Source organism: Mobula hypostoma, chromosome 16 (genome assembly GCF_963921235.1).
Source record: "Mobula hypostoma chromosome 16, sMobHyp1.1, whole genome shotgun sequence".
NCBI lineage: Eukaryota > Metazoa > Chordata > Chondrichthyes > Myliobatiformes > Myliobatidae > Mobula > Mobula hypostoma.
In genome coordinates, this window is record NC_086112.1 from 22731508 (window position 1) to 22759136 (window position 27629).

The following is a 27629-nucleotide window of genomic DNA, read 5'->3' on the forward strand; positions in this document are numbered from 1 at the left end:
AAAAGGGGATACGAGAGGATCATGGGACAGGAGGTCCGGGAAGAAAGACGGGGGGGGGGGTGACCCAGAGGATAGGCAAGAGGTATATTCAGAGGGACAGAGGGAGAAAAAGGAGAGTGAGAGAAAGAATGTGTGCATAAAAATGAGTAACAGATGGGGTACGAGGGGGAGGTGGGGCCTTAGCGGAAGTTAGAGAAGTCGATGTTCATGCCATCAGGTTGGAGGCTACCCAGACAGAATATGTGTTGTTCCTCCAACCTGAGTGTGGCTTCATCTTTACAGTAGAGGAGGCCGTGGATAGACATGTCAGAATGGGAATGGGATGTGGAATTAAAATGTGTGGCCACTGGGAGATCCTGCTTTCTCTGGCGGACAGAGCGTAGATGTTCAGCAAAGCGGTCTCCCAGTCTGCGTCGGGTCTCGCCAATATATAAAAGGCCACATCGGGAGCACCAGACGCAGTATATCACCCCAGTCAACTCACAGGTGAAGTGATGCCTCACCTGGAAGGACTGTTTGGGGCCCTGAATGGTGGTAAGGGAGGAAGTGTAAGGGCATGTGTAGCACTTGTTCCGCTTACACGGATAAGTGCCAGGAGGGAGATCAGTGGGGAGGGATGGGGGGGACGAATGGACAAGGGAGTTGTGTAGGGAGCAATCCCTACAGAATGCGGGGGGGGGGAGGGAAAGATGTGCTTAGTGGTGGGATCCCGTTGGAGGTGGCGGAAGTTACGGAGAATAATATGTTGGACCCGGAGGCTGGTGGGGTGGTAGGTGAGGACCAGGGGAACCCTATTCCTAGTGGGGTGGTGGGAGGATGGAGTGAGAGCAGATGTACGTGAAATGGAGGAGATGCGTTTAAGAGCAGAGTTGATAGTGGAAGAAGGGAAGCCCCTTTCTTTAAAAAAGGAAGACATCTCCCTTGTCCTAGAATGAAAAGCCTCATCCTGAGAGCAGATGCGGCGGAGACGGAGGAATTGCGAGAAGGGGATGGCGTTTTTGCAAGAGACAGGGTGAGAAGAGGAATAGTCCAGATAGCTGTGAGAGTCAGTGGGCTTATAATAGACATCAGTGGATAAGCTGTCTCCAGAGACAGAGACAGAAAGATCTAGAAAGGGGAGGGAGGTGTCGGAAATGGACCAGGTAAACTTGAGGGCAGGGTGAAAGTTGGAGGCAAAGTTAATAAAGTCAACGAGTTCTGCATGCGTGCAGGAAGCAGCGCCAATGCAGTCGTCGATGTAGTGAAGGAAAAGTGGGGGACAGATACCAGAATAGGCACGGAACATAGATTGTTCCACAAACCCAACAAAAACCTGCTCTTGAACCAATGAGTTCCAGCCTTTTGGACCAGTATCCAATGAAGAACCTTATCAAAGATCCATGTACACCTGATCAACGGCACAATATAGTGGTAAGCACCCAATTTACAAAGCAATTATCAGTAAACATATGTGCATCGAATATTATTATAATTTTGAGCCATCCTGTTCCTACAGCTTGGATGGGTAGAGCTTTCCCACTTGCAGCTCCAGCGGATGGACAACATTCTCCAGAATTCCCGGCTTGTTTCCGGTTGAGGTAATTTCCTGTTACTGGGGGCGTAGCTCATCCGTCCGCCGACGCTCGCCTTTCTTCCTCTCCGTTTCGATGTATCCGCGGCGGCCGCAAGATTTTAAGGAGGGACTGAGCGGCCGAGGTTGTGAGGATGTGCCGGCGGTGGGAGGATACGCGAGCTCGTTAAGGTCTTGGGACACCAGTGACGCTTGGCCGATGGAGAACAGGTTCCGGGCACCAGCGGCTGGGCCTTGGGGAGAGAGAGCAGCGGCGGCGGCGACAACCCCGGCGCCAGCCAGCACTGCGGGGGCGACTGCCCCAGAGAGCGCGGCGGGATCCTCTGGCGAGTATTGAACATAAAAGTAAACCGGCCGCTTGGTTTCGAGGCAGCGTGGGCCGAGTCTGTGTAGCCGGATCTATCTGCCGATCGCGCAGTTCGGCTCATGCCCCTGAGGCTGGCTGGCTGTCAGTTCCGTCTTTGGCAGAGGGGAACTGGACCGGAGTCTGGATCTACTGGCATCTAGCTAATTGTCTTACTTCCCAGTGACTTCTAGAGTCTAAACTGGGCTCCTCAACAGCAAATTTGTTAACCCAAAACAGATTCCTATTTGTTTTAGAGGCAACCCTGTTGGTTACCATTTAATGCTACTTTTAATGATTTGTTATTAGGCACACCAGGACTAAAGTCATTTCGCTTTTCCTACACTTGCAATAACATTTTAGAAATTTTTGGCATCCTCCAATAATTTTGATTGTCATCGAACCAGGCAGATTTCACCATCTGTGACCTCACTGAAAAGGCCCTCGTCAATATAAAAATTTTCCAATTTAGCGTGTAGCATTCCTCGGCATGTTTTCACTGTGTACAGTTATTGACATGGTTGATCATGCAGCCCTCTTTCACTTTTGTTTTGAAAAGCAGGAGTATTTCCTGCAATGACATTGCATTCTGCTTTGCATAGTACTTCCAGCCCTCAAACCTGTTCTAGAAAAAGACTGCAATAAAGGTTCAGCAGTTTGATTCCTGGGTTGAAGGATTTGTCATTTTAGGAATGCTTAAGCAGACAGAAGACTATGAGATTATCTCATTAAAGCATACAAAATTCTTACTGGCTTTAGGAAACAAAATATTGGAATGTTGTTACTTCTACTGCAGTGTTAGGAGCCAGTGTAAAATAAGGGCCCTGTCATTCAGGGCTCAGATGAGAAGAAACTTCTTCACCTGGAGAGTTGAGTATTTGGAATTTGTAGTAAATTTATTATCAAAGTACATGTATGTCACCATAAACAACCCTGTGATTCATTTTCTTGTGGACATTTACAGTAAATACAAGAAGCACAATAGAATCAATGACCACCTCAACCAATGTGCAAAAGAGGACAGACTGTGTAAATACAAAAATAAATAAGTAAGTAGTAAATATCAAGAACCTGTGATGAAGAATCCTTGAAAGTGATTCCATAGGTTGTGGGAACAGTTTCGTGATGGGGGCAAGTGAAGTTATTCCCTCCAGTTCAAGAGCCTGATGGTGGGGTGGCTCTTTCCAATTGGCTCCAGAGGCCCAAGTCAATAACCCTTTATGTACAAGGGTTCCCAGTGTTTCTGAATTTCAATACCTTTCAATTTTCATAAACACGAGGTTCTGTAGATGCTGGAAATCTTGAGCAACACACGCAAACTGCTGGAGGAACTCAGCAGGTCAGGCATCATTTGTGGTGTGGAATGTTGATGTTTCAGGCTGAGGCCTTTCATTAGGTCCTGTTGAAGGATCCCAGCCTGAAATGTGAAGTATTTATTCTTCTCCATTGATGTTTTAATTAATAAACATGCCACCTTTTGTAATTATTCTTCAAAGTGGATGAGCCATAAACCACATCTTTCACATTCACTTAAACTGTCCATGTTCCTGTGAATCTTTTATTGTCCTCACTACCCCATAATCATGTAACTTAATACCATCAGCGAACTTAATTCATCAATTATATGTGAAAAGAGGGGATAGGAAAGGTGAAAAACAGGAAGAAAGCAAAACTAGGTGGACAGAAGTGTGCATGATAAGAGAGCACCAGGGTTGTAAATCACCTTAAATTAGAAAACTCAATCTTCATACCATTGGTTGCAAGTTACTCAACTGGAATTTAAGATTTGTTTTTCCAATTTGTGTTTGTCATAACCACAGTAATGGAGAAGGTCAAAGACACGTCAGTCCTTGATTATCTGAAGGGTAATTAAAATGACATATATACAGAAGCTCAAGAACACTTGCAGACAGAGTACAGGTGCTCTGCAAAACGGTGGGACTCTGTGTCATCCAACTAATCACAGCCTACGACCCCAAAATGACCAGTTATTCCTGCTCTCTGCCGGTTAACCAATCATCCATCCAGGCCAAGCATAGACTAGGCCACTGTTTTGCAGAGCACCTGTATTCTGTTTGCAAGTGATCTTGAGCTTCTGTATATATGTCATTTTAATTATCCTTCAGATAATCAAGGACTGACGTGTCTTTGACCTTCTCCATTACTGTGGTTATGACGAACACAAATTGGAAGAACAAATCTTAAATTCCAGTTGAGTAATGCAACCAATGGTATGAAGATTGAGTTTTCTAATTTAAGGTGATTTACAACCCTGGTGCTCTCTTATCATGCACACTTCTGTCCACCTAGTTTTTCTTTCTCCCTGCTTTTCACCTTTCCTATCCCCTCTTCCCTCCCAACCTTGTTCCATTTGCCCATTATCTCCATCTAGCTCCACCTATTACCTAATGTCTATCCCACCACCCTACCCACAATCTCATACTGCAAAAAAAAAACCTCAGCAAGCTTTCTTGTTCCCTGTCAGTTTTGATGTTGTGTCTCGACCAAAACATGAATCTACACCTTTACATCAGATCTGAACCTGCTGAGTTTTCCGGCCTTTTTTTGTTCCATCCAGGCCAGTTTATTACTCTGAAAAATGTGTGTGCTCTAATTCTATTTAATAATTTCGTGTGTGACACCTTACTGGATGCACTTTAAAAGAACAAAGACAATATCATTTTGTTTGCCCTTCCATATTTTGCAATTTATGACCTTGAAAACTAACAGAATTATCAAACAACTAGACAACGGGGTGACCCGTTGGGGCACCCTTTGAGAGAAAGGTAGTGCAGTCTGATGTGACCAGAATGAACATTAGATTTTCCTGAATGCTATTGCTATCTCTTTGTTTTGGAAATTAAAGAAGAAAAACTCAGCTTATTAAAGAAGAAAGATGCATAGCAAGACAAATATGTGATCAGAATGAACATTAAGTATCCATGAAGTAAATTTGAAGGAATCGGGCTTGCTGGGTCGAGTCTGGAATTAAATGTCCGATGTAATGATAGATTTGGCCTTGAATAATCACAGAAGGATTCCATCGATTCCTAGTTGGAATGACTTCTTTGGCACCAAAGAATGTCATTTGGAAGAGGCAACTGTATTGTCTGATGTTCTTCCTGAACTCATTTGCAACAGGTTCAGCATTGCTGCACAAATTGAGAAATTCATTAGGTAGAGGCTGCAAATTGCCTATCCTGACCTTTCCCTTCATACAGCAGAAATGTGTGGTTTCTCCAGTGAATAGAAAGGCACGACAGTGAGGGCATACTTTGGTCATCGAACCAACATCAGCAGAAATGTGACGGCATGGGAGCCGTGCATTTTGCCTTGCTCTTTCTGTCAAGGTATTGTCGTCGAAAGCGGCCATTGTGGTCTTCAGCAACTCTCGCAATAATTACTCTGTGCCGCATATTCTCGAGTTGATCTTTCCTTTTCTCCTCTGTCTCTTCCTCTTTCCTCCTTCTCTGCCGGTTTTTGTCATTCTGGAGACACGCAGCCCTTACGTCCTTCGTTTCTTCATCTCTTCTACCATTTGTTCTTTCTCTCTGATCTTGGAGTCGTGCGGCCCTGGCCTGATTGGATTCTTGTTCTCTCCTCTGTCTGTGCCTATTGTCATTTTGGAGACGTGCATGCCTGTCCTCCTCTGTCTTGTCTTCTCTCATCTTTTTTGTCCTGACTCTTTGATCCTGGAGTCGTGCGGCCCTGGCCTCATCCGATTGTTGTTCTCTCCCTCTCCTTGCCGCTTCCCGACGACGTTTGGCGTCATCTCTTGATCATAATGTCCCCCTTCTCTTTCCACGCAGCATAATTAGGCTATCCATATATTTTTACCCTAATGCTTGATAGAAGATAGGAAGCAGTAACACCAGAGCCTCCAAGCTGCTGAGACTGGCCGTGCACATGCGTCGGGCTGTGGCGCCGCAGTCTTCATGGAAGGTTGAAGCGGCTCTGTGAGCATCGTGAGGCGCGGCTGAGGCTGGCCGTGCGCATGCATCGGGCTGTGGCGTCCCAATTTCCATGATGGCCGATTGGGTCTCGGGTGAAAGGCAGCTTGTTGATTCTTGGCGAATGAGCAATTTTATACAAATATATAACCCTGAACTTTGCCTGCATTCTGTAAGTTAGCACATTTTAATTCGATTTAGCCAAAAAAAAAGTGCCGCTGTAATGCACCATTTGTGCTAATTGGAGGTCAGAACAGACAGACAGAGCATGAGAGTTTTAGTAGTATATAGATATTTCACTCTCAATTATTATTAGTATTTTCTAAGTGCCCTATTACTACTACTTTAATAAAAGATTGCTGCTCTTTCCCACTACTGTGTTGCTGCCTGTTACACCACTGATATTTAGGGCAGCAATGAACGTCCTCCATCTCTGGTGGTGTTCAAGGCCTCCTTCATCATGTCAGTAGCTTCCTGTCAATTTTCACTACTGTCATTCATTCAAGTCCCAGGTGGAGACTCAGAAATACCGTTGCACTCAGATGTAGAAGGATTCGTCTTTGCTGTGTCTGTAACAATCTTATTTTACCAGTCAAGGTTGTTAGCCCTGAGCTGAACCGCCCACCGAACCTGGAGGACCAGTTGACACTCTTTAGTCTGGCCTCTACCCTTTTACCTGTCTGGCATGGGTCACCCTACCAAGAACAAAGCATAAAGCGCTGATTGCAGCCAATGTAGCTCTCCAGGTCATTGAGGCACGCAAGCCTCCAATCCACAACAAGGCTGTGGTCCTCTTGGAGGTTTCCACGACTGATGTTAGTCTTACTGGTTCAGTTCTCTTTCTACCTTACATAGGGGCCAACTGCTTCAAATGGGATGTCAGCAAGTTTCACTAGACTTCCAGCAATCTTCTGGCACCAGTTGCTATTAGTGTTTGTGCCCCAGAGTTGAAATGAATTGAATTGACTTTATTACATCCTTGACATACATGAGTAAAAATCTTTATGTTACGTCTCCCGTCTAAATGTGCAATGTTCAGTCATAGTGATTTATAATAAATAGAACAGTCAATGTAACATAGAATGCACTCAAATCAGCGTGAGTTAATCAGTCTGATGGCCTGGTGGAAGAAGCTGTCCTGGAGCCTGCTGGTCCTGGCTTTTATGCTGTGTTACTGTTTCCTGGATGGTAGCAGCTGAAATAGATTGTAGTTGGGGGTGATTCTGGTCCCCAATGATCCTGCGGACCCTTTTTACACACCTGTCTTTGTAAATGTCCTGAATCATGGGAAGTTCACAACTACTGGGCTGTCGGCACCACTCTCTGCAGAGTCCTGCTATTAAGGGAGGTACAGTTCCCATACCAGGCAGTAATGCAGCCAGTCAGGATGCTCGCAATTGTGCCCCTGTAGAAAGTTCTCAAGATTTGGGGGCCCATACCAAAGTTCCTCAACTGTCTGAGGTGAAAGAGGCGCTGTTGTGCCATTTTCACCACACACCACACAGAGAGGACCTGTATGGCACAGAATCCTGTGTTACACTGCTGTTGAGGATGAAAACTACTTTATCTATTTCCAGACCTTCTTGGCAAAATTGTAAATACTTGGTATTATTGGATGGAGTCGATCTGTGTTAGAACTTTTCTTTGATCACATCCTTCCTGTAGCACAATGAATAAGTCTTGTCTGGAGTGAGCTGTACTCGGAGCAGTAAGAGAGAGAGCAGGAGCCAACAGGAAAAAAAAGTCTTGTCATTAGGAGTGAGTTTTATTTGAATCAATAAAAAGAAGCAAGTTGTAAGTAGAGGAGCCAGTGTGGGAGCGGCCATTGTTGGAGTGGGCCAAGGTTAGAGTGGTCAGTCTTTGGCTCAATAGGTTTAGGCGAGATCAGGCAGAGGCTCTAAGTAAGTTTCTAGTAAGTTTTCCTATTAGTACATAGTGCAGTGTTAATGGTAGGAGACCTCTAGTCTCCCCGATTACTACATCTGCACAAAGTGCATCTAGCTGCAGCTCCTTGGAGACCATGTTAAGAAACCAGAGCTGCAGCTGGAAGACCTTCGGCTAATTCAAGAGAATGAGGAGGTGATAGATAAGAGCTACAAGGAGGTAGGCACCATAAGTTGCAGGAGGCAGATACCTTGGTAACTGTCAGGAAAGAGAAAGGGAATAGGCAGCCCGTGCAGTGTACCCCTGTGGCCATTCCCTTCAATAATAACTAATGTTTTAGATTTAGATACTGTTGGAAGAGACAACCTACCGGGGAAGCCACAGCAATTGAGTCGCTGGCACTGAGTCTGCAGACTAAAGGAAATTATAGGCCAGTTAGGCTGACTTCAGTGATTGGGAAGATGTTGGATTCCATTATTCAGGGTACTTGGGGGGAAATAATAAAATAGGCCAAAGTCACCATAGTTTCATTAAGGGAAAATCTTGCCTGACAAAACTGTTGGAGTTTTTTGAGGAAATAACAGGTAGGATAGACTAGAGAGTGTCAGTGGATGTTGTTTACTTTGATTTTCACAAGGCCTTTAATAAAGTGCCACGCATGAGGCTGCTTAACAAGATAAGAGCCTGTGGTATTACAGGAAACTTACTAGCATGGATAGAAGATTAGCTGATTGGCAGAAGCCAGAGTGGGAATAAAGGGGGCTTTTTCTTGTTGGCTGCCGGTGACTAGTGGTGTTTAGTAGGTGTCAGTGTTGGGACTGCTTCTTTTCACATGATAGGTCAATGATTTGGATGAAGGAATTGATGGCTTTGTGGCCAAGTTTGCAAACGATATGAAAGTAGGTAGAAGGGCAAGTTGTGTAGAAGAAGCAGGGAGTCTGCAGGAGTTAGACAGATTAGGAGAATGGGCAAAGAAGTGGCAGATGGAATATAGTATGGGGAAGTGTATGGTCATGTACTTTGATAGAGGAATAAAGGTGTAAGCTATTTTCTAAATGGGAAGTAAATTTTAAAAAAACAGAGGTACAATGAGACATGGGAGTCCTTGTACAGGATTCCCTAAAGGTTAACTTGCAAGTTGTGTCAGTAGTAAGGAAGGCAAATTCAATGTTAGCATTAATTTTGAGAGGACTAGAATAAAAGAGCAAGGATGCAATGGTGAGGCTTTTTATGGGATTGATCAGACAGTACTTGGAGTATTGTGAGCAGTTCTGGGCCCTTTATCGAGGAAAAAAATGCTGGCATTGGAGAGGGGATTCATGAATGATTCTGGGAATGTAAGCATTAATGTACTTTATGAGGAGCATTTGATAGCTCTGGGCCTGTACTAGCTGGAGTTTAGAAGAACAAGAATCTCATTGAAACTTATCAAGTATTGATAAACCTAGATAGTCGATGTGGAGAGAGACTAGGACCAGAGGGCATAGTCTTAGAGTAGAGGGACCTCCATTTAGAACAGAGATGAGGAAGAATTTCTTTAGCCAGAGATTGGTGAATCTTTGGAATTCATTACCACAGACAGCTGTTAGAGACCAAGTCACTGAGTATATTTAAAGAGGGAGTTGATAGGTTCTTGATTAGTAAGGGCATTACAGGTTACAAGGAGAAGGCAGGAGAATGGAGATTGAGTGGGATAATAAACCAGCCATCTTGGAATTGCAGAGCAGACTTGAAGGGCTAAATGGCCTAATTCTACTCCTATGTCTTATGGTCTTGTATAATTTTGTCTGCATTACCCTCCCCACATGCATTAACTGAGCAAGTTAATTCCGTGTGCTGTTTTTGTGCCCACTTGACTGGTCTATTGCTGTCATTCTGAAGCAGGCAATGATGCATCTTGTGATTGTTGTCAATGGTCTAAGTTCCTAACAAGATTGTGTCCATTGATGTAATTGCTCAGACTTTGTTGTTTTTTTTAAAGTTCATAGGTCGGGGGGGTCAGAGGTCAGGGGTAATGAATGAAGAGTCTGAGCAGGAGTCTGAGACCAGATCAAAGCGCTCCGCAGTAGAATGTCAGTGATCCTGGAAGTCATATCAGCAACTGATTAGGAGATTAGCCTTCCCCACATTGGACACCATGCTGGGTTGTAGTTCTGTACAGACTAGCTAGTCCTTCAACTATTTTTTACTAAAATAATTTGAATACTTACTTGCTTTGATCTTTTCTTCCCCTGCTCTATGTCCTATTCAGCCCTGGTGTAAAGGAGAGGAACTGGGGTGGGGGGGGGGCGGGGGGGAGTGCATCTGGTTTCTCTCTCTACTACATGTACTGGTTGCTAGGGTAATTGGCCACTCTAAATAGTGGGAAGGTGAGTGATAGATTCTCAGGGAGCTGATGGGAAGGGCAGAATAAATGGAAACGCAAGTAGACTAGGATCTGACTGGCCTGCTTCTGTTCTATAGGATTCCATATATGATCTTGTGAATTACGAACCCAAAGAGAAGCTGGTCTGCTATATTAAAAAAATCTAAAAGAATTACAAAGCTTCAAATGATATTTAACTGTGGATTTAAAAATAATAGTTTAATGTGATTAATGAAGACAATTCTTGCTAGGAGTCTCGATTTCAATGTAGTGAATGGTGAGGGTGGAAAAAAAGTACTAGATTTTAACAGGCAGTTTTTTTTAGAAAGACTACCGACTATAATACAGGTAAAACAGAGGAGGAAATAAAATCTCACTGAATGGGCAATGGAGATAATAGAGGAATTAGCAGTTAGAATTCGACCCTGCAGAAGGACGTGAAAGCATTTAATTGGATTCCAACTTTTAAGACATAGAATTGTTAAAGCCAGTGGTGGAAATAAAAGGAAACTGGACATTTTGAAGTTAAGAAATAGTTGAGGACAATATTGTGATGGAAAAGAAAAAAAAGGTAAAATGAAAATTGTTGGCTGTTACTCAGACCGTGTTTCAAAGGGATTGCATAGAATGTGCTGTATTTAAGCTTTTATGTTTGCTTGTTTGATTTCTTGGTAATTCCTATATTGAATTTTTTTTTGATTTTGTTCTTCTGCGCAATGGGAATTGAGCTCTGATAGTTCTTAGTTAGTTCAGCTATTCACTTGAAAAGATTTTAACCACTAAGGAAATATCATCTGCAACAAGATGACAGTTGTGTATCAAGAGTTATTAGGTCATTAACGTTGAAAAGTTGACATTTGTAGAGGGCAGTTCTAGGAACTGTTAGTGGGTCAAGTCTCAGGAAAAGCCAGCCAGTCATAGGAAAGTTCAGTGGGTGACTATGTGATTATTAATATGTTTGTCACTATTAGTGGATGCATTTGGATAAGTTAATGACTATGCTTCATGATTCATGCACATGTAAGAAATGCTTATCAAAATCTATGCTGGTGATTATGGATTGAACCCTCTTATTGGATTGTATGGGCCAGGATTACTATGGAGGTGTATAAAAATAAGAAAAGCCTAGCTATCATGAATATAAAGAACCTATTTCGCTTAGTAGATAGATCAACATTAAAGATTCAAAAAACTTTATTGTCATTCTAACCGTACATCAGCTCTGCAGGGCAGAATGGGACAGCGTTTCCCAGGAGCAGTGCAATCATAACATAACAAACGCAACACTAAATAATAAACATAACAATAAATAGTAAAAACACAACAGCCACATGTCAGTTAAAATCAAGTTATAAGTGTCCAGTGCAAGTTAAAAGTGTTCAAAGCAGAGTCAGGTAGAGCAGCTATTTAGCAGTCTGACTGCCTGTGGGAGGAAGCTGTTTAGTAGCCTTGTGGTTTTAGTTTTGATGCTCCTGTAACGTTTGCCTGATGACAGAAGAACAGACAGTTCATGGAGAGGGTGTGAGGGGTCTTTAATGATGTACCATGTCTTCTGGAGGCATCGACTCTGAAAGAGGTCTTGAACAGAAGGTAGGGAGACCCCAATAACCTTCTCTGCTCCCCTAACCACCCTCTGCAAGGCTTTTTTGACGACAGCACTGCAGCTGGAGTACCAGGTTGTGATGCAAAAGGTCAGCACACTCTCAGCCACGCCTCTGTAGAATGTAGTTAAGATGTTAGTGGAGAGTGATGCTTGTTTAAGCTTCCCCAGAAAGTGCAATCTCTGCTGGGCCCGTTTCACAATCCTAGTGGTGTTCCTGGACCAGGTGAGATTGTCCGAGATCTGCACCCCAAGGAACTTGATGTTTTCCACTCTCTCCACTGTGGAGCCGCTGATGCTGAGGGATGTGTGCTCAGGCTGAGACTGTCTGAAATCGACGATCATCTCCTTGGTTTTGGTGACATTAAGCATCAAGTTGTTATCCCTGCTCCAGCTCTCTAGGTGTTTGACCTCCTCCCTGTACATAGTTTCATTTTCGCTGATGAGCCCCACCACTGTGATATCATCTGCAAATTTAATGATCAGGTTCTCCTTGAATCTGGCTGCACAGTCATGTGTTAGCAGTGTAAACAGCAGTGGGCTAAGCACACAGCCTTGTGGGGATCCAGTGCTCAGTGTGATGGAATCAGAGATGTTCCTGCCAACATGGACTGACTGTGGTCTCTCTGTCAAGAAATCCAGAATCCAGCGACACATGGCAGTGCTAAGGCCAAGCAGCGACAGTTTCTCCACTAGTCTCTGCAGGATGATGGTATTGAACGCTGAGCTGAAATCAATGTACAGGATTCTGGCATAAGTGTCTTTGTTGTCCAAGTGAGAGAGAACTGTGTGCAGTGTGGTGGATATTGCGTCCTCTGTAGAGCGATTTGGACGATAAGCAAACTGCAGAGGATCCAGTGATGAGGGGAGGCTGGCTGTGATATGAGGCTTGACAAGCTGTTCAAAACATTTCATCACTATGGGGGTCAGGGCAACGGGACGGTAATCATTCAGACAGGCTACAACTGATTTCTTTGCTACAGGGATGATTGTGGAGGTTTTGAAGCATCTGGGGACAATAGCTTGACTAAGGGAGATGTTGAAAATGTCTGTCAGGACATCTGCTAATACATCAGCACATTCCTTGAGCACACGTCCAAGGATGTTGTCGGGACCTCCCGCTTTTCGTGGGTTGACCCTGGCAAGGGTCCTCCGTGTTTGCTTTGGATCAATGAATGGAGTCGGCTGGTCAGATAGTAAAAAGGGACTGGCTCTCCCCCTTGCTGTCGTGTTTGATGCTTCGAAACAGGGAAGAAATTTTTAAGCCTGTCTGGTAGAGAGGCGTCGCTGTCATCAGTTTTCTGCCTGATCTTGTAGTCTGTCAGAGCTTTAATTCCCTGCCACATCTGTCTGGTGTCACTTGTGTCACAGAAGTGTCCATGTATTTTGCCTGCGTAGGCCCTTTTCGCTTTCCTGATCCCTAGTGAAAGTGCAGACCTGGCTGAGCAAAGCACTCCTGTCCCCCGATCTGTAGGCTGTGTCACGGGCCTTCAGTAGTGAACGCACCTCTGTTGTCATCCATGGCTTTTTACAACCACGTGCGGTGAAGGTTTTCATCACAGTGACATCCTTTGTGCATTTGGCTATGTAGCTGATTACTGCCTCCGCATACTCCTCAATGTCTGTATGGTCATCATAGGAGGCTGCTGTTTTGAATATGTCCCAGTCTGTGTGCAAAAAATCAGTCTTGTAGTGCTGAGGCTGCTCCTTTTGGCCAGAGCCTTATCTCTCTTTTCTCTGCTCTCACACGTTTAAGCAGTGGTTTATATGCTGGTGTTAGCATGACAGATATGTGGTCAGAGTGGCCAAGATGGGGGCGGAGGGCTGCTTTGTATGCCTGTGTTGTGTTGGTATAAACCAAGTCCAAAGACATAGATTAACAGCAAAGACAAAGACACAGACATAGATTAACAGCAATTGGTAGAAGAATTAAAGGAGCGAAGAGACTTTTTATTCCCGTAAGGACACTCGGATTCGATAACTCTTGAAATTGATTATTATAACTCCTGAAACTCCTTGCTGTCTGAAGTAATGATAGAAATGTGTATTTTTCTTGTATGCTGGGAAGATGTAGTTGGTATTTACCTGACATCTCGCTGCTTTTCAAACTAGTTAAATATGTATATGTATCTACAGGGTTATATGCTAGGTGCTGGTTGGCGAAATTAGCTTTTTATCAGCTGGTTTAGATACAATGGGTAGAAAGGTGTCTTCTGTAGGAAATTCTCCAAAAAGAGTAGTCCACCTCCTTATTGTCTATTTGTTTTGTATACTGGAAAAAAACTATTTATTTTACGATGTCTATAATGTTTACTTAGCAGCTCACAGCTTCAAGCATGAATGATCTTTTAATCATATTTTTTCATAAGATAAAAGGATCAGATCCAATTATTCCTGTCTCCAGGAGATGCGGTAGTAAGTGTACAAGCACAGCAAAATAACTTAAGCCTAGTTTATTATTATAACATAGATGGGGAGAATAAACCGCACAAAATATAATGTAGCAAATCACAAAGATTTCTGGCCTCACAATTCCTGGTCACCACTCAGTTGTTGTCAGCGGAACTATGATTCCAACTCTTGAAACCGTCCCTTGTCTCCAGGCACTGAGTGTGATTCTGGTCCAGGTGAAATTCCAATAAACCCTGGTAAGGCACTTTCTTAAATATGAATTTTGCAAGTGCAGTTATCAAGCGACACACAAATCCTTTGTTCTTGTCCGTTAACACAATCTGATTTGTTTCATTCAAACAACACATTGTGTCCATCAATACAGTCTATAAATAATTAGACATTTCAATGATCACTCCTTTTTATCTCATTCCTTAATCTCACAATGTCCATGACACACAACATTCCTTGGGTTTTCACAGTACATTGATGTTTACAGATGAGCGATAAACCCAAATTTTGAAAGAATCCAGCTATCAGATCACTGACAGACATTCAGACACTACAGACCTCCAGACTCCACATGCTAAAGAGTTCAGAAAAAGTTATGTTGTCACCTGACCTGAAAAATATACAATCATTGCTCTTCAAGTTCTTTATTCTACAGCCATGCACTCTATTTTGCTGACCTATATCATTCCCATTAACCTAATTTCCCTGTCAATTTGTCAGTTCCAGGGCCCCCATCATTCAGGCCAATTCCCTTCTCACTGCTACCATTGGGCAGGTGGTAGAGGAGCCTTGAGGGCCCACACTACCAAGTTCAGGAACAGTTACAACCATCAGGCTCCTGAACCAGGATGGATAACTTCACTCACCTCAACGCTGAACTAACTCTACAGCCTATATTCCAGGAGTTCTCAAACTGTTTTATGCCATGATTCAATACCATTAAGTAAGAGTCTGCGAACCTCTGGTTGGGAACCCCTGCTACAGACTCACTTTCAAGGACTCTACAACTTTACTTTTTTTATTTATTATTTGCACAATTCATTCTCTTTTGCATATTGGATGTCTGTCAGTCTTTGTTACGTGCAATTTTCATCAATTCTACTGTATTTCTTTATTTTCTTCTTAATGTCTGCAAGAAAATGAATCTCAGGGTGGTATATGGTGACATGTATTTGCTTTGATAACTTTACCTTGACTTTGACAGTATTTATTTTGTTTATTTGCATAATGGTTGCTTGTCAGCCTTTGTTCATGTATAATTTTTTGTAAATTCTATTGCATTTCTTTTTTACTCTGCAAATGCTTTGAACTTTTGATTTTTCCTAGGGTCTTTTCTTTCTGGTGCCACCCCAATTCTCCAACCACCTACACCAGAAATAGTTGACACTATCCAATTAACTTGGCAGTTAACTTGTTTTGTGACTTGGAAAATAGAGTAGCTGGGGAATAGGGAACATGGAGAATGTGCAGATTCCATACAGACAGCACTGGAGGTCAGGATTGAGCTTGGCACTCGTACTGCAAGGCTGCAGCTGTGCCACTTTGTCCTCCTAACTTGCATCATCCTCCAGTGCTGACAAATGTCAAGATTTGTAAAATACTAAGCCAGAAATTGGTGAATAATCGAGAGGTTTAATTGTATCAAGGGTGAAGGTGAAGAAAATGAATCTCAGGGTTGTATATGGTGATATATACATATACACACACATATATATATATATATATATATATGTGTGTGTGTGTGTGTACTTGGATAATAAATTTACTTTGAAAGTGAGTACATAGTGTTTTTTGACCACTGTCACCCTGCTAAAATTGTTGAACGTTGAATCAGTATTTGTACTGTGAAATAATTCATATTTGATGAACCAAAGTACTGTGGAACCTGCATTTTTTAATAAAAAGCAAAATATTTCATAATTATTTAAATCAGATAATGTATGACAGGAAATTCATGTGGTTATGCATCTGGGTAACCTCATGAAATGTTTTTGGCCTCAAACTTAAAACATTCTTTTCTGTACTGGTTGTGTGTGACCTGTTGGCTATTACCTTTTTTTTTCTTTTTGGTATTGGCAAAAAATTAACATAATTACATTTCAAAAAGGAGATTTTTGTTTAATTATTTACAGAAAATGAGCACTGTCCCAGTCCCAGTGACTTTTGAGAAGGTGTTATTAAACCACTCTTTCCAAACCTCTGCAGTTTTGGTGCTTGCACCATGCTATTGAGTAGGGAGCTGATCCAGCGTTAATGAAGGAGCAACACGTTTCTTTTTCAAGTGGAGAAAACATGCAGGTGGTGTTCCTCTGAGGGTTTGAGAAATGCTAGTGATGAAAGTTTAGCAGCTGCAATTATAGTCCGCTGCAACTACAGTGCAGCACTGGTAGAGGGATAAATGGGTGATAGTCATCATGAGCATTTATCCTGCTGAGCTGCTTATGTGTTGGAATTTCAATTTTCTGGACAAATGGGGGTTATTCCATCACACTGCTGACTTTTCCCTTGTAGATGAGGGGAAGGATCTCAAAAAGCAAGGAATTAAGCCACACCTTATAATCGTTCTAAACTGCTTGCATTAATTGCGGCTGTGGTTTTTGATCAATAAAGTCCAAAATTACTGATAATAATTTCATACTGAAATAGAACTAGCTGAGAAAGTGGAAAAGGTGATTGTATTTAACATGAATTTTGAAAGGTCATTTATAGTAACTGTTTATTTTATTTTGTTTCAGATCAGTTAAATAGATTTGCAGGATTTGGCATTGGTCTTGCAAGGTACTATACTTATGCTTTATAGTTTTTCTGGAATTTCAGATTTACTGCTTAGCAAAGTATCATGATGCTTCATGTAAAATGACTAAACTTGCTTGAAATTGTTGTGAACATTATTTTTCAAATAAGTTGAACAAAGGAAAACTGATTTATTAGACTGTAACTAATTGGAAAGAGCTACTATGCATTGAACCTGGGAATTGTCATGATGCCGAGGGGAATAAACCATTACAAACCATTTTAGATTTGAATTGTATAAAACATCCTATTTTAGTTCATTTGAATGAAATCAAAGCTACAATCGGGCTTAAGTTACTGATGGGCCAAATCTTGCTGGTGATCTTCCAAAGTTCATTCTCGTCTGCCATATTCTCAATATCCCAGTGAGTGGCGTGGTTTGAACAGCAGCAGAGCTTCTTATAAACCTACTGAAGAGACAGTGCACATATATAATCCTGCGAGCTTTGACACCCAGCAAAGACTGCAGATTTAACTCAAATACCTTAAATAAGTTAATAAATTATAAATTGAAAGCAATTTAAATAGTTTTTTTAAAATTTAGGAGTTTGCCTTTTCCATGGCACTTGGCTCCTGTTTTGAAAGTTATCCACACAGCAATTTCCACCACCTCCCAAGCCGGAGAATCATAGTGAAACTGAGTTCAAATGTGCAGCAATGATAGACTTGGCAATCCGATTCTATCACTCGGAGCAGGACATTTGTCATTTGACTGTACACATGCAGACATCCTTGTCTTCAGTTTGGAATCACCATAATTTCTAATGAGAATCAGGCTGATTTAAACTCTCAATTGTTTTTGGCTGGAAAATTTGTAGGTTTAGTGAAATAATTTGTTCTTTGTATTTTTGTCTGATTATCTTTTATCTTTTAAAGTCTCTTTACAGAAAATGTCTTGGCACATCCCTGTATTGTTTTCCGGCGGCAATGTCAGGTATGATGTTTTGTAAAGTTGCCTTGACATACTAGCAAAACTGTATTGATATTAAAGGAAATATAATGGGGCAGCACTTCCTCCCCAGCCTTGGCACTTGTACCAAAAATTACCCAGGTATCCCCAATGAAGTCTGGTTTTTCCAGAGTTATTTATTGGACTCTTCATGGCATAAGCACAGCTGCCCCATTTAAGGGAATGGGAGAAATAATTGCTGAGCACTTAACAATTACTTAGAAACATAGAAAACCTACAGCACAATATAGGCCCTTCAGTCCACAAAGCTGTGCTGAACATCTCCTTACCTCAGAAATTACCTAAGGTTACCCATTAAAGTTAAAGTCTGTCCCGAGCCTTGTGGCCCATCAGGCCGGTTCTTATGCCGGTTTCTGTGGCCTGAAGCGACTGAGAGTACGAGACTCCCCCCCCGGATAGGATGCCAGTCTATCGCGAGGTTAACCCGCAGCATTTGCCGGTACCCATTTTCAGCTGGGTGGACTGGATCAGTGTGTGGTTAAGTGCCTTGCTCAAAGGCACAACACGCTGCCTTGGCCGAGACTCGAACCCACGACCTTCAGATCGTGAGCCCATCACCCTAACCAGGCCGACCAGGGGAATGCCATACTAGATCTAGTACTAGGTAATGAACCGGGTCAGGTCACAGATCGCTCAGTGGGTGAGCATCTGGGGGACAGTGACCACCGCTCCCTGGCCTTTATAATTATCATGGAAAAGGATAGAATCAAAGAGGACAGGAAAATTTTTAATTGGGGAAAGGCAAATTATGAGGCTATAAGGCTAGAACTTGCGGGTGTGAATTGGGATGATGGTCTTGCGGGGAAATGTACTATGGACATGTGGTCGATGTTTAGAGATCTCTTGCGGGATGTAAGGCATAAATTTGTCCCGGTGAGGAAGATAAAGAATGGTAGGATGGAGGAACCATGGGTGACAAGTGAGGTGGAAAATCTAATCAGGAGGAAGAAGGCAGCATACATGAGGTTTAGGAAGCAAGGATCAGCTGGGTCTATTGAGGAATATAGGGAAGCAAGAAAGGAGCTTAAGAAGGGGCTGAGAAGAGCAAGAAGGGGGCATGAGAAGGCCTTGGCGAGTAGGGTAAAGGAAAACCCCAAGGCATTCTTCAATTATGTGAAGAAAAAAGGGATGACAGGAGTGAAGGTAGGACCGATTAGAGATAAAGGTGGGAAGATGTGCCTGGATGCTGTGGAAGTGAGCGAGGTCCTCAATGAATACTTCTCTTCGGTATTCACCAATGAGAGGGAACTTGATGGTGAGGACAATATGAGTGAGGTTGATGTTCTGGAGCATGTTGATATTAAGGGAGAGGAGGTGTTGGAGTTGTTAAAATACATTAGGACAGATAAGTCCCCGGGGCCTGATGGAATATTCCCCAGGCTGCTCCACGAGGCAAGAGAAGAGATTGCTGAGCCTTTGGCTAGGATCTTTATGTCCTCATTGTCTACGGGAATGGTACCAGAGGATTGGAGGGAGGCGAATGTTGTTCCCTTGTTCAAAAAAAGTAGTAGGGATAGTCCAGGTAATTATAGACCAGTGAGCCTTATGTCTGTGGTGGGAAAGCTGTTGGAAAAGATTCTTAGGGATAGGATCTATAGGCATTTAGAGAATCATGGTCTGATCAGGGACAGTCAGCATGGCTTTGTGAAGGGCAGATCGTGTCTAACAAGCCTGATAGAGTTCTTTGAGGAGATGACCAGGCATTTAGATGAGGGTAGTGCAGTGGATGTGATCTATATGGATTTTAGCAAGGCATTTGACAAGGTTCCACATGGTAGGCTTATTTAGAAAGTTAGAAGGCATGGGATCCAGGGAAGTTTGGCCAGGTGGATTCAGAATTGGCTTGCCTACAGAAGGCAAAGGGTGGTGGTGGAGGGAGTACATTCAGATTGGAGGATTGTGACTAGTGGTGTCCCACAAGGATCTGTTCTGGGACCTCTACTTTTCGTGATTTTTATTAACGACCTGGATGTGGGGGTAGAAGGGTGGGTTGGCAAGTTTGTAGACGACACAAAGGTTGGTGGTGTTGTAGATAGTGTAGAGGATTGTCAAAGATTGCAGAGAGACATTGATAGGATGCAGAAGTGGGCTGAGAAGTGGCAGATGGAGTTCAACCCGGAGAAGTGTGAGGTGGTACACTTTGGAAGGACAAACTCCAAGGCAGAGTACGAAGTAAATGGCAGGACACTTGGTAGTGTGGAGGAGCAGAGGTACATGTCCACAGATCCCTGAAAGTTGCCTCACAGGTGGATAGGGTAGTTAAGAAAGCTTATGGGGTGTTAGCTTTCATAAGTCGAGGGATAGAGTTTAAGAGTCGCGATGTAATGATGCAGCTCTATAAAACTCTGGTTAGGCAACACTTGGAGTATTGTTTCCAGTTCTGGTCACCTCACTATAGGAAGGATGTGGAAGCATTGGAAAGGAGATTTACCAAGATGTTGCCTGGTTTAGAAAGTATGCATTATGATCAGAGATTGAGGGAGCTAGGGCTTTACTCTTTGGAGAGAAGAAGAATGAGAGGAGACATGATAGAGGTGTACAAGATAATAAGAGGAATAGATAGAGTGGATAGCCAGCGCCTCTTCCCCAGGGCACCACTGCTCAATACAAGAGGACATGGCTTTAAGGTAAGGGGTGGGAAGTTCAAGGGGGATATTAAAGGAAGGTTTTTTACTCAGAGAGTGGTTGGTACGTGGAATGCACTGCCTGAGTCAGTGGTGAAGGCAGATACACTAGTGAAGTTTAAGAGACTACTAGACAGGTATATGGAGGAATCTAAGGTGGGGGCTTATATGGGAGGCAGGGTTTGAGGGTTGGCACAACATTGTGGGCCGAAGGGCCAGTACTGTGCTGTACTATTCTATGTTCTATGTTCTAACCACTTGGCCACGTGCCACTCAAGGTTACTCATAACCCCCTATTTTTTCTGTTCTCCATGTACCTGTCCAGGAGTCTCTTAAAAGACCCTATCATATCCGGCTCCACCACTGTCGCCTGCAGCCCATTCCACGCACTCACCACTCTCTGTGTAAAAGAAAAACAATATTTACCCCTGACATCTACTCTGTACCTATTTCCAAGCACCTTAAAACTGTGCCCTCTCGTGCTAGCCATTTCAGCTCTAGGAAAAGGCCTCTGACTATCCACACAATCATTGCCTCTCATCATCTTATACACCTCTATCAGGTCACCTCTCATCTTCCGTCGCTCCAAGGAAAAAAGGCCGAGTTCACTCAACCTATTTTCATAAGGCATGCTCCCCAATCCAGGCAATATCCTTGTAAATCTCCTCTGCACCCTTTCTATGGTTTCACATCTTCATATAGTGAGGCGACCAGAACTGAGCACAGTACTCCAAGTGGGGTCTGACCAGGGTCCTATATAATGCAGCATTACCTCTCAGCTCCTAAACTCAATCTCACGATTGATGATGGCCAATGCACCGTATGCTTTCTTAACCACAGAGTCAACCTGCGCAGCATCTTTGAGTACCCTATGGACTCGGACCCCAAGGTCCCTCTGATCCTCCACATTGCCAAGAGTCTTACCATTAATACCATATTCTGTCATCATATTTGACCTACCAAAATGAACCATCTCACACTTATCTGGGTTGAACGCCATCTGCCGCTTCTCAGCCCAGTTTTGCATCTTATCAGTGTCTTGCTGTAACCTCTGACAGCCCTCCACACTGTCCACAACACCCCTAACCTTTGTGTCATCAGCAAATTTACTAACCCATCCCTGCACTTCTTCATCCAGGTCATTTATAAAAATCACGAAGAGTAAGGGTCCCAGAACAGATCCCTGAAGCACACCACTGGTGACCAACCTCCATGCAGAATATGACCCGACTACAACCACTCTTTGCCTCTGTGGGCAAGTCAGTTCTGGATCCACAAAGCAAGGTCCCCTTGGATCCCATGCCTCCTTACTTTGTCAATAAGTCTTGCATGGGGTACCTTGTCAAATGCCTTGCTGAAATCCATATACACTACATCTACTGCTCTACCTTCATCAATGTGTTTAGTCACATCCTCAAGAAATTCAATCAGGCTCATAAAGCACGACCTGCCTTTGACAAAGCCATGCTGACTATTCCTAATCATATTATGCCTCTCCATATGTTCATAAATCCTACCTCTCAGGATCTTTTCCATCAACTTACTGGCCATTTGTTTTAGTTTTGATGATTTAATCTGAGTTAAATGATTTAAAGTTAAATTTTATTTGGACATTTTTGCTTGCCCCAAGTATTATAGAGTGAGTGAGGCCTTCTAACTGTCTAGATACCCAAGCCTGGACACAACAATATGGAGATTAAGCTGTTGCCCATGTGGGAAGCTCCCCCTCTCCACACATCTGATGAACCCAAATAAACAGCAGAGACCAATACAATTTGGTACCAGCAGCATCGCAGGAGTTGCCAGTCGGCATTGAACACAATGTAGGACTGCTTTTGGGACTCCAGCTTCGGATTTTTCCTTTTGGTATACTCATGAAACCTTCCCCATGAGTGGGTAGAGTGGGTATAGATGCAAGACAGCAGAGTTTTGAGATCAGAGTTTTCCTTCCAGATGAGCTGCCAACCACGGTTGACAAGCCCCATCTGCTCTAAGTGACTGATTTTAAGGTGTCAGTAACCCACCTCTGCCCCTTCTCCTGTCAGTTCCACCTTTTAGTAGCTAAGCCACACGTGATGACCAGGAGCTGAACTTGGTTGTCAGAGGCTATTTGAGGTGGATGCTATTGGGATCATTTAACAGGTATTGGGAGCTTGTCCCCCTTACCACCCACGGGTATAACTACCTTAAGTAACCAAGTATACAGAACATTTGTGATTTCTTAAATATTCAGTGGCCCAATCGCATTGACATCTTTGGTTACTGAACCTGAAGGGTGAGACTCACTGGCTGTTAGTGATTTTGAGTGATCAAGGTTTTAGACTCTGAGATAATACTTTGCAGTCTTCAGATGTGCTGTGGCCATACTAAGGGGATGGGCGGAGAGAACAGCATGCCACTGTCAAGTGAGCTGCAATTTTTTCTGAGCAACAGAAGAATAGTCTCACTGAAACCTCTTCCTATAGATGCTACACGCATCAAAGTTGCTGGTGAACGCAGCAGGCCAGGCAGCATCTCTAGGAAGAGGTACAGTCGACGTTTCAGGCCGAGACCCTTCGTCAGGACTAACTGAAGGAAGAGCTAGTAAGAGATTTGAAAGTGGGAGGGGGAGGGGGAGATCCAAAATGATAGGAGAGGACAGGAGGGGGAGGGATGGAGCCAAGAGCTGGACAGGTGATTGGCAAAAGAGATATGAGAGGATCATGGGACAGGAGGCCCAGGGAGAAGGAAAAGGGGGAGGAGGGGGAAAGAACCAGAGGATGGGCAAGGGGTATAGTCAGAGGGACAGAGGGAAGAAAAAGGAGAGTGAGAGAAAGAATGTGTGTGTATATAAATAATGGATGGGGTACGAGGGGGAGGTGGAGCATTAGCGGAAGTTAGAGAAGTCAATGTTCATGCCATCAGGTTGGAGGCTATTTCAGACAGAATATAAGGTGTTGTTCCTCCAACCTGAGTGTGGCTTCATCTTTACGGTAGAGGAGGCCCTGGATAGACATATCAGAATGGGAATGGGACGTGGAATTAAAATGTGTGGCCACTGGTCCCTGGGCCTCCTGTCCCATGATCCTGTTATATCCCTTTTGCCAATCACCTGTCCAGCTGTTGGCTCCATCCCTCCCCCTCCTGTCTTCTCCTATCATTTTGGATCTCCCCCTCCCCCTCCCACTTCCAAATCTCTTACTAACTCTTCCTTCAGTTAGTCCTGACGAAGGGTCTCGGCCTGAAACGTCAACTGTACCTCTTCCTAGAGATGCTGTCTGGCCTGCTGCGTTCACTAGCATTTTTTGTGTGTGTCCCACTGAAAATGATGTCTTTCATGGATGTAAGCTGTTTCACATCTCTCTGTTCCACAAACAGGGACATGATGAAGACCAGAGAGTCTTTGTACAATGTAAAGGAAGTATTAGCCAGGAATCTTGCTGGAAAAAATGTTGCTTAGTCTTTTATGGCCATTTTGAAGGATCCGATTAGACACCTAAGCTGAAATTGGGGTACTGAATTATTGGTCTCAATTCATTTAATCAAGTGACTGAATAGAATTTGAACCCACACTCTTTCACTTAGAAGCAAGTGTTCTAAAATTGAGCTATGATTGACACCAAAGATTAATCATGTATTCATGTAGGACACAAGGATATTGATGAGCAAAATTGAAAAAGAGGTATTTATTTGAGGTGTTTCAGTATTTGAGGTACTTTGAAACCATCTGTAGGTATTGTTATTGTTTGGAGGGTTAGGTGAACAGGTCTCTCTAGTGGTCAGATGATAAGGGACACCACCCGATACAGCTCTAGCAAAAACAAGAAATGTATTGGTTTAGTTCCCAACTGCCATTAAATGTTGCTGTATACTCATTCTTGGGGAATGAGAAATAAATGAAAATTTCCTGTAACTGTTGGCAGCCTATGGTTGAAAATAAAAAAAATACTCCGGCTGTTTGATAGAACCATAGACCATTACAGCACAGAAACAGGCCTTTTGGCCCTTCTTGGCTGTGCCGAAGCATTTTTCTGCCTAGTTCCCCTGACTTGCATCTGGACCATAACCTTCCGTACACCTCTCATCCATGTACTTGTCCAAGTTTCTCTTAAATATTAAAAGTGAGCCCACATTTACCACTTCATCTGGCAGCTCATTCCACACTCACACCACTCTCTGTGTGAAGAAGCCCCCCCCCCGTGTTCCCTTTAAACTTTTCCCCCTTCACCCTTAACCCATGACCTCTGGTTTTTTTCTCCTCTAGTCTCAGTGGAAAAAGCCTGCTTGCATTCACTCTATACCCATCATAATTTTATATACCTCTATCAAATCTCCCCTCATTCTTCTACGGTCCAGGGAATAAAGTCCTAACCTATTCAACCTTCCTCTGTAACTCAGCTTCTCAAGTTCCGTCTGCATCCTTGTAAACCTTCTCTGCACTCTTTCAACCATATTAATATCCTTCCTGTAATTTGACCAAAACTGCACACAATACTCCAAATTCGGCCTTATACAACCTCACCATAACATTCCAACTCTTACACTCAATGCTTTGATTTATAAGGGCCAATGTACCAAAAGCTCTCTTTATGACCCTATCTACCTGTGATGCCACTTTTAAGGAATTTTGTATCTGTATTCCCAGATCCCTCTGTTCAACTGCACTCCTCAGTGCCCTACCATTTACCTTGTATGTTCTACCTTGGTTTGTCCTTCCCAAGTGCAATACCTCACACTTGTCTGTATTAAACTCCATCTGCCGTTTTTCAGCCCATTTTTCCAGCTGATCCAAATCCCTCTGCAAGCTTTGAACACCTTTCTCACTGTCCACTACACCTCCAAGCTTTGTATCATCTGCAAATTTGCTGATCCAACTTACCACATGATCATCCAGATCATTGATATAGATGACAGATAACAATGGACCCAGCACTGATCCCTGTGGCACACCACTAGTCACAGGCCTCCACTCAGAGAAGCAATCCTCCACTAACACTCTCTGGCTTCTTCCATTGAGCCAATGTCTAATCCAATTTACTACCTCTCCATGTATACCTAGCGACTGAATCTTCCTAACTAACCTCCCATGTGGGACCTTGTCAAAGGCCTTACTGAAGTCCACGTAGACAACATCCACTGCCTTCCCTTCATCCACTCTACTGGTAACCTCCTCGAAAAACTCTAATAGATTTGTTAAACATGACCTACCACGCACAAAGCCATGTTGACTCACCCTAATAAGTCCCTGTCTATCCAAATACTTGTAGATCCTATCTCTTAGTATTCCTTCCAATAATTTACCTACTACCGACGTCAAACTTACTGGCCTATAATTTCCCGGATTACTTTTAGAGCCTTTTTTAAACAACGGAACAACATGAGCTATCCTCCAATCCTCCGGCACCTCACCCGTAGATACCGACATTTAAAATATATCTGCCAGGGCCCCTGCAATTTCAACACTAGTCTCCTTCAAGGTCCTTGTTGCACACCACTAGTCACAGGCCTCCACTCAGAGAAGCAATTCTCCACTACCACTCTCTGGCTTCTTCCATTGAACCAATGTCTAATCCAATTTACTACCTCTCTGGCTTCTTCCATTTCAAAGATATGAAATAAAATGAAAACTCTAGATATTAATCAGGTCCAGCAGTATCTGTAGAGATTGAAGCAACGTAGCACCATCCTTGCTTGCCCTTGATAGCCATGGATGAATCATCATTCTCAATTGAGTCCTTATTTCTGAACAGAGAATGTTTTGAAGACCTTCTGGTCCGAGGAAAGCCGTTGACCTGATATATTAATTTTCTCCACACGTGCTACCTGGTCCATTGAATATTTCCAGAATATTTATAATATCTGAATAACCATTATGAATGTGAGCACATGAAATCTATATTGAGTGGCAAGAGATATTTTTAAAACTGTTGCAATTGTACATACAGTTATTATTATATTGTATTTGCTATGGATGAAAATATTTTTTAACCTCTTCTACATTCTATTTTAGGTTAATTATCATGCAAAAAATTATCATCTTACTCCTTTCACCGTTGTTAATATTATGTACCATTTCAGCAAAACACAGGTAGGCTTTTACAATTGTACTCATTAGAAATGCAATGTATTTTTCCATTCTATGCATGATGTAGCTTTGCGTTTTTACTTTTCTACTATACATTGGCAAACCATATCATCTGATACTGTAGCTTCTGCAGCAAAAGAAAGTCACTGGTGGAAGTTATCTGTTGGGTCCTGAACAATAGGTACACTGTAGGAAAGAATATAAATCAAGAAATAAAGGAGTCATGAAAGAAATGTGCTGAAATATTTTGTGGAAGACTTTAATCTTCGTATAGTTTAACATAATCAAATTGGCAAAGATAATTTTGAGGACTTTTAAGGTGTATTTTGGATATTCTCTGTGAAAATACCCCTTGGAACCAAACAAGGCACATTTTTTTTTTATATCTGGATGTGTAATTAGACGAGGTTAATTAATGATCTTGTAGTGAATAATTGTGGGAAGAGTGATTGTTAAGTATTAAATTATCAATTATTAACAACTTGAGCATGAATAAAATCGGAAACTGATGCCATAATTAAAAGTAGCTACAAAGATGAAGATATATTTGGTTAAACTGGACTGAGATAGCAAACTAAAAGATAGAGATAAGCTATAGCAGACATTTTTGAAATATTTCTTAATTCTCAACTAAGGTATATTCCATTGAGGAATAATGATTTTCTGAAGGACAGTCTATCCATAGCTAATAAGGGAGGCTTTTAAAAAAGACATGAAATAATGAGAGATGGAGTTTGAGACATTAATGTGAAATGAGGAAATTGGAGAGGCTTTCAACAACTATTTTGTATCTATCTTCTATACTCAAAGCATCTCAATTACAACGAGGGAGAAAAGGTGCAATGGAAACAAATGACTGACTGGTATCCTGGATTTGATGGCCTTAAAATAAATAACTTGAATTGAATTGATGTTATCACTTACATCCTTCATATACATGAGGAGTAAAAACCTTTACGTCTCCGTCTAAATGTGTAATGTGCAATTTATAGTAATTTATAATAAATAGTATGTACAACAGGATAGTGAATATAACATAGAAATACAGTTGTATCAGCGTGAG

General features: G+C 42.6%; 1 protein-coding gene across 1 annotated transcript in view; it reads left to right on the forward strand.

The window, feature by feature from the left end:
• The first annotated feature begins 1589 nt into the window (after positions 1-1589).
• The window catches only part of slc25a46 (solute carrier family 25 member 46), a 58962-nt gene continuing 32922 nt past the window's right edge, over positions 1590-27629 (forward strand). Inside the window, exons 1-4 of the mRNA XM_063068640.1 lie at positions 1590-1896; positions 16851-16893; positions 17785-17842; positions 26492-26569. Of these exons, the coding sequence (XP_062924710.1) occupies positions 1647-1896; positions 16851-16893; positions 17785-17842; positions 26492-26569 (429 nt within the window). The 5' untranslated portion in view covers positions 1590-1646. The remainder of the gene's footprint in view (positions 1897-16850; positions 16894-17784; positions 17843-26491; positions 26570-27629) is intronic.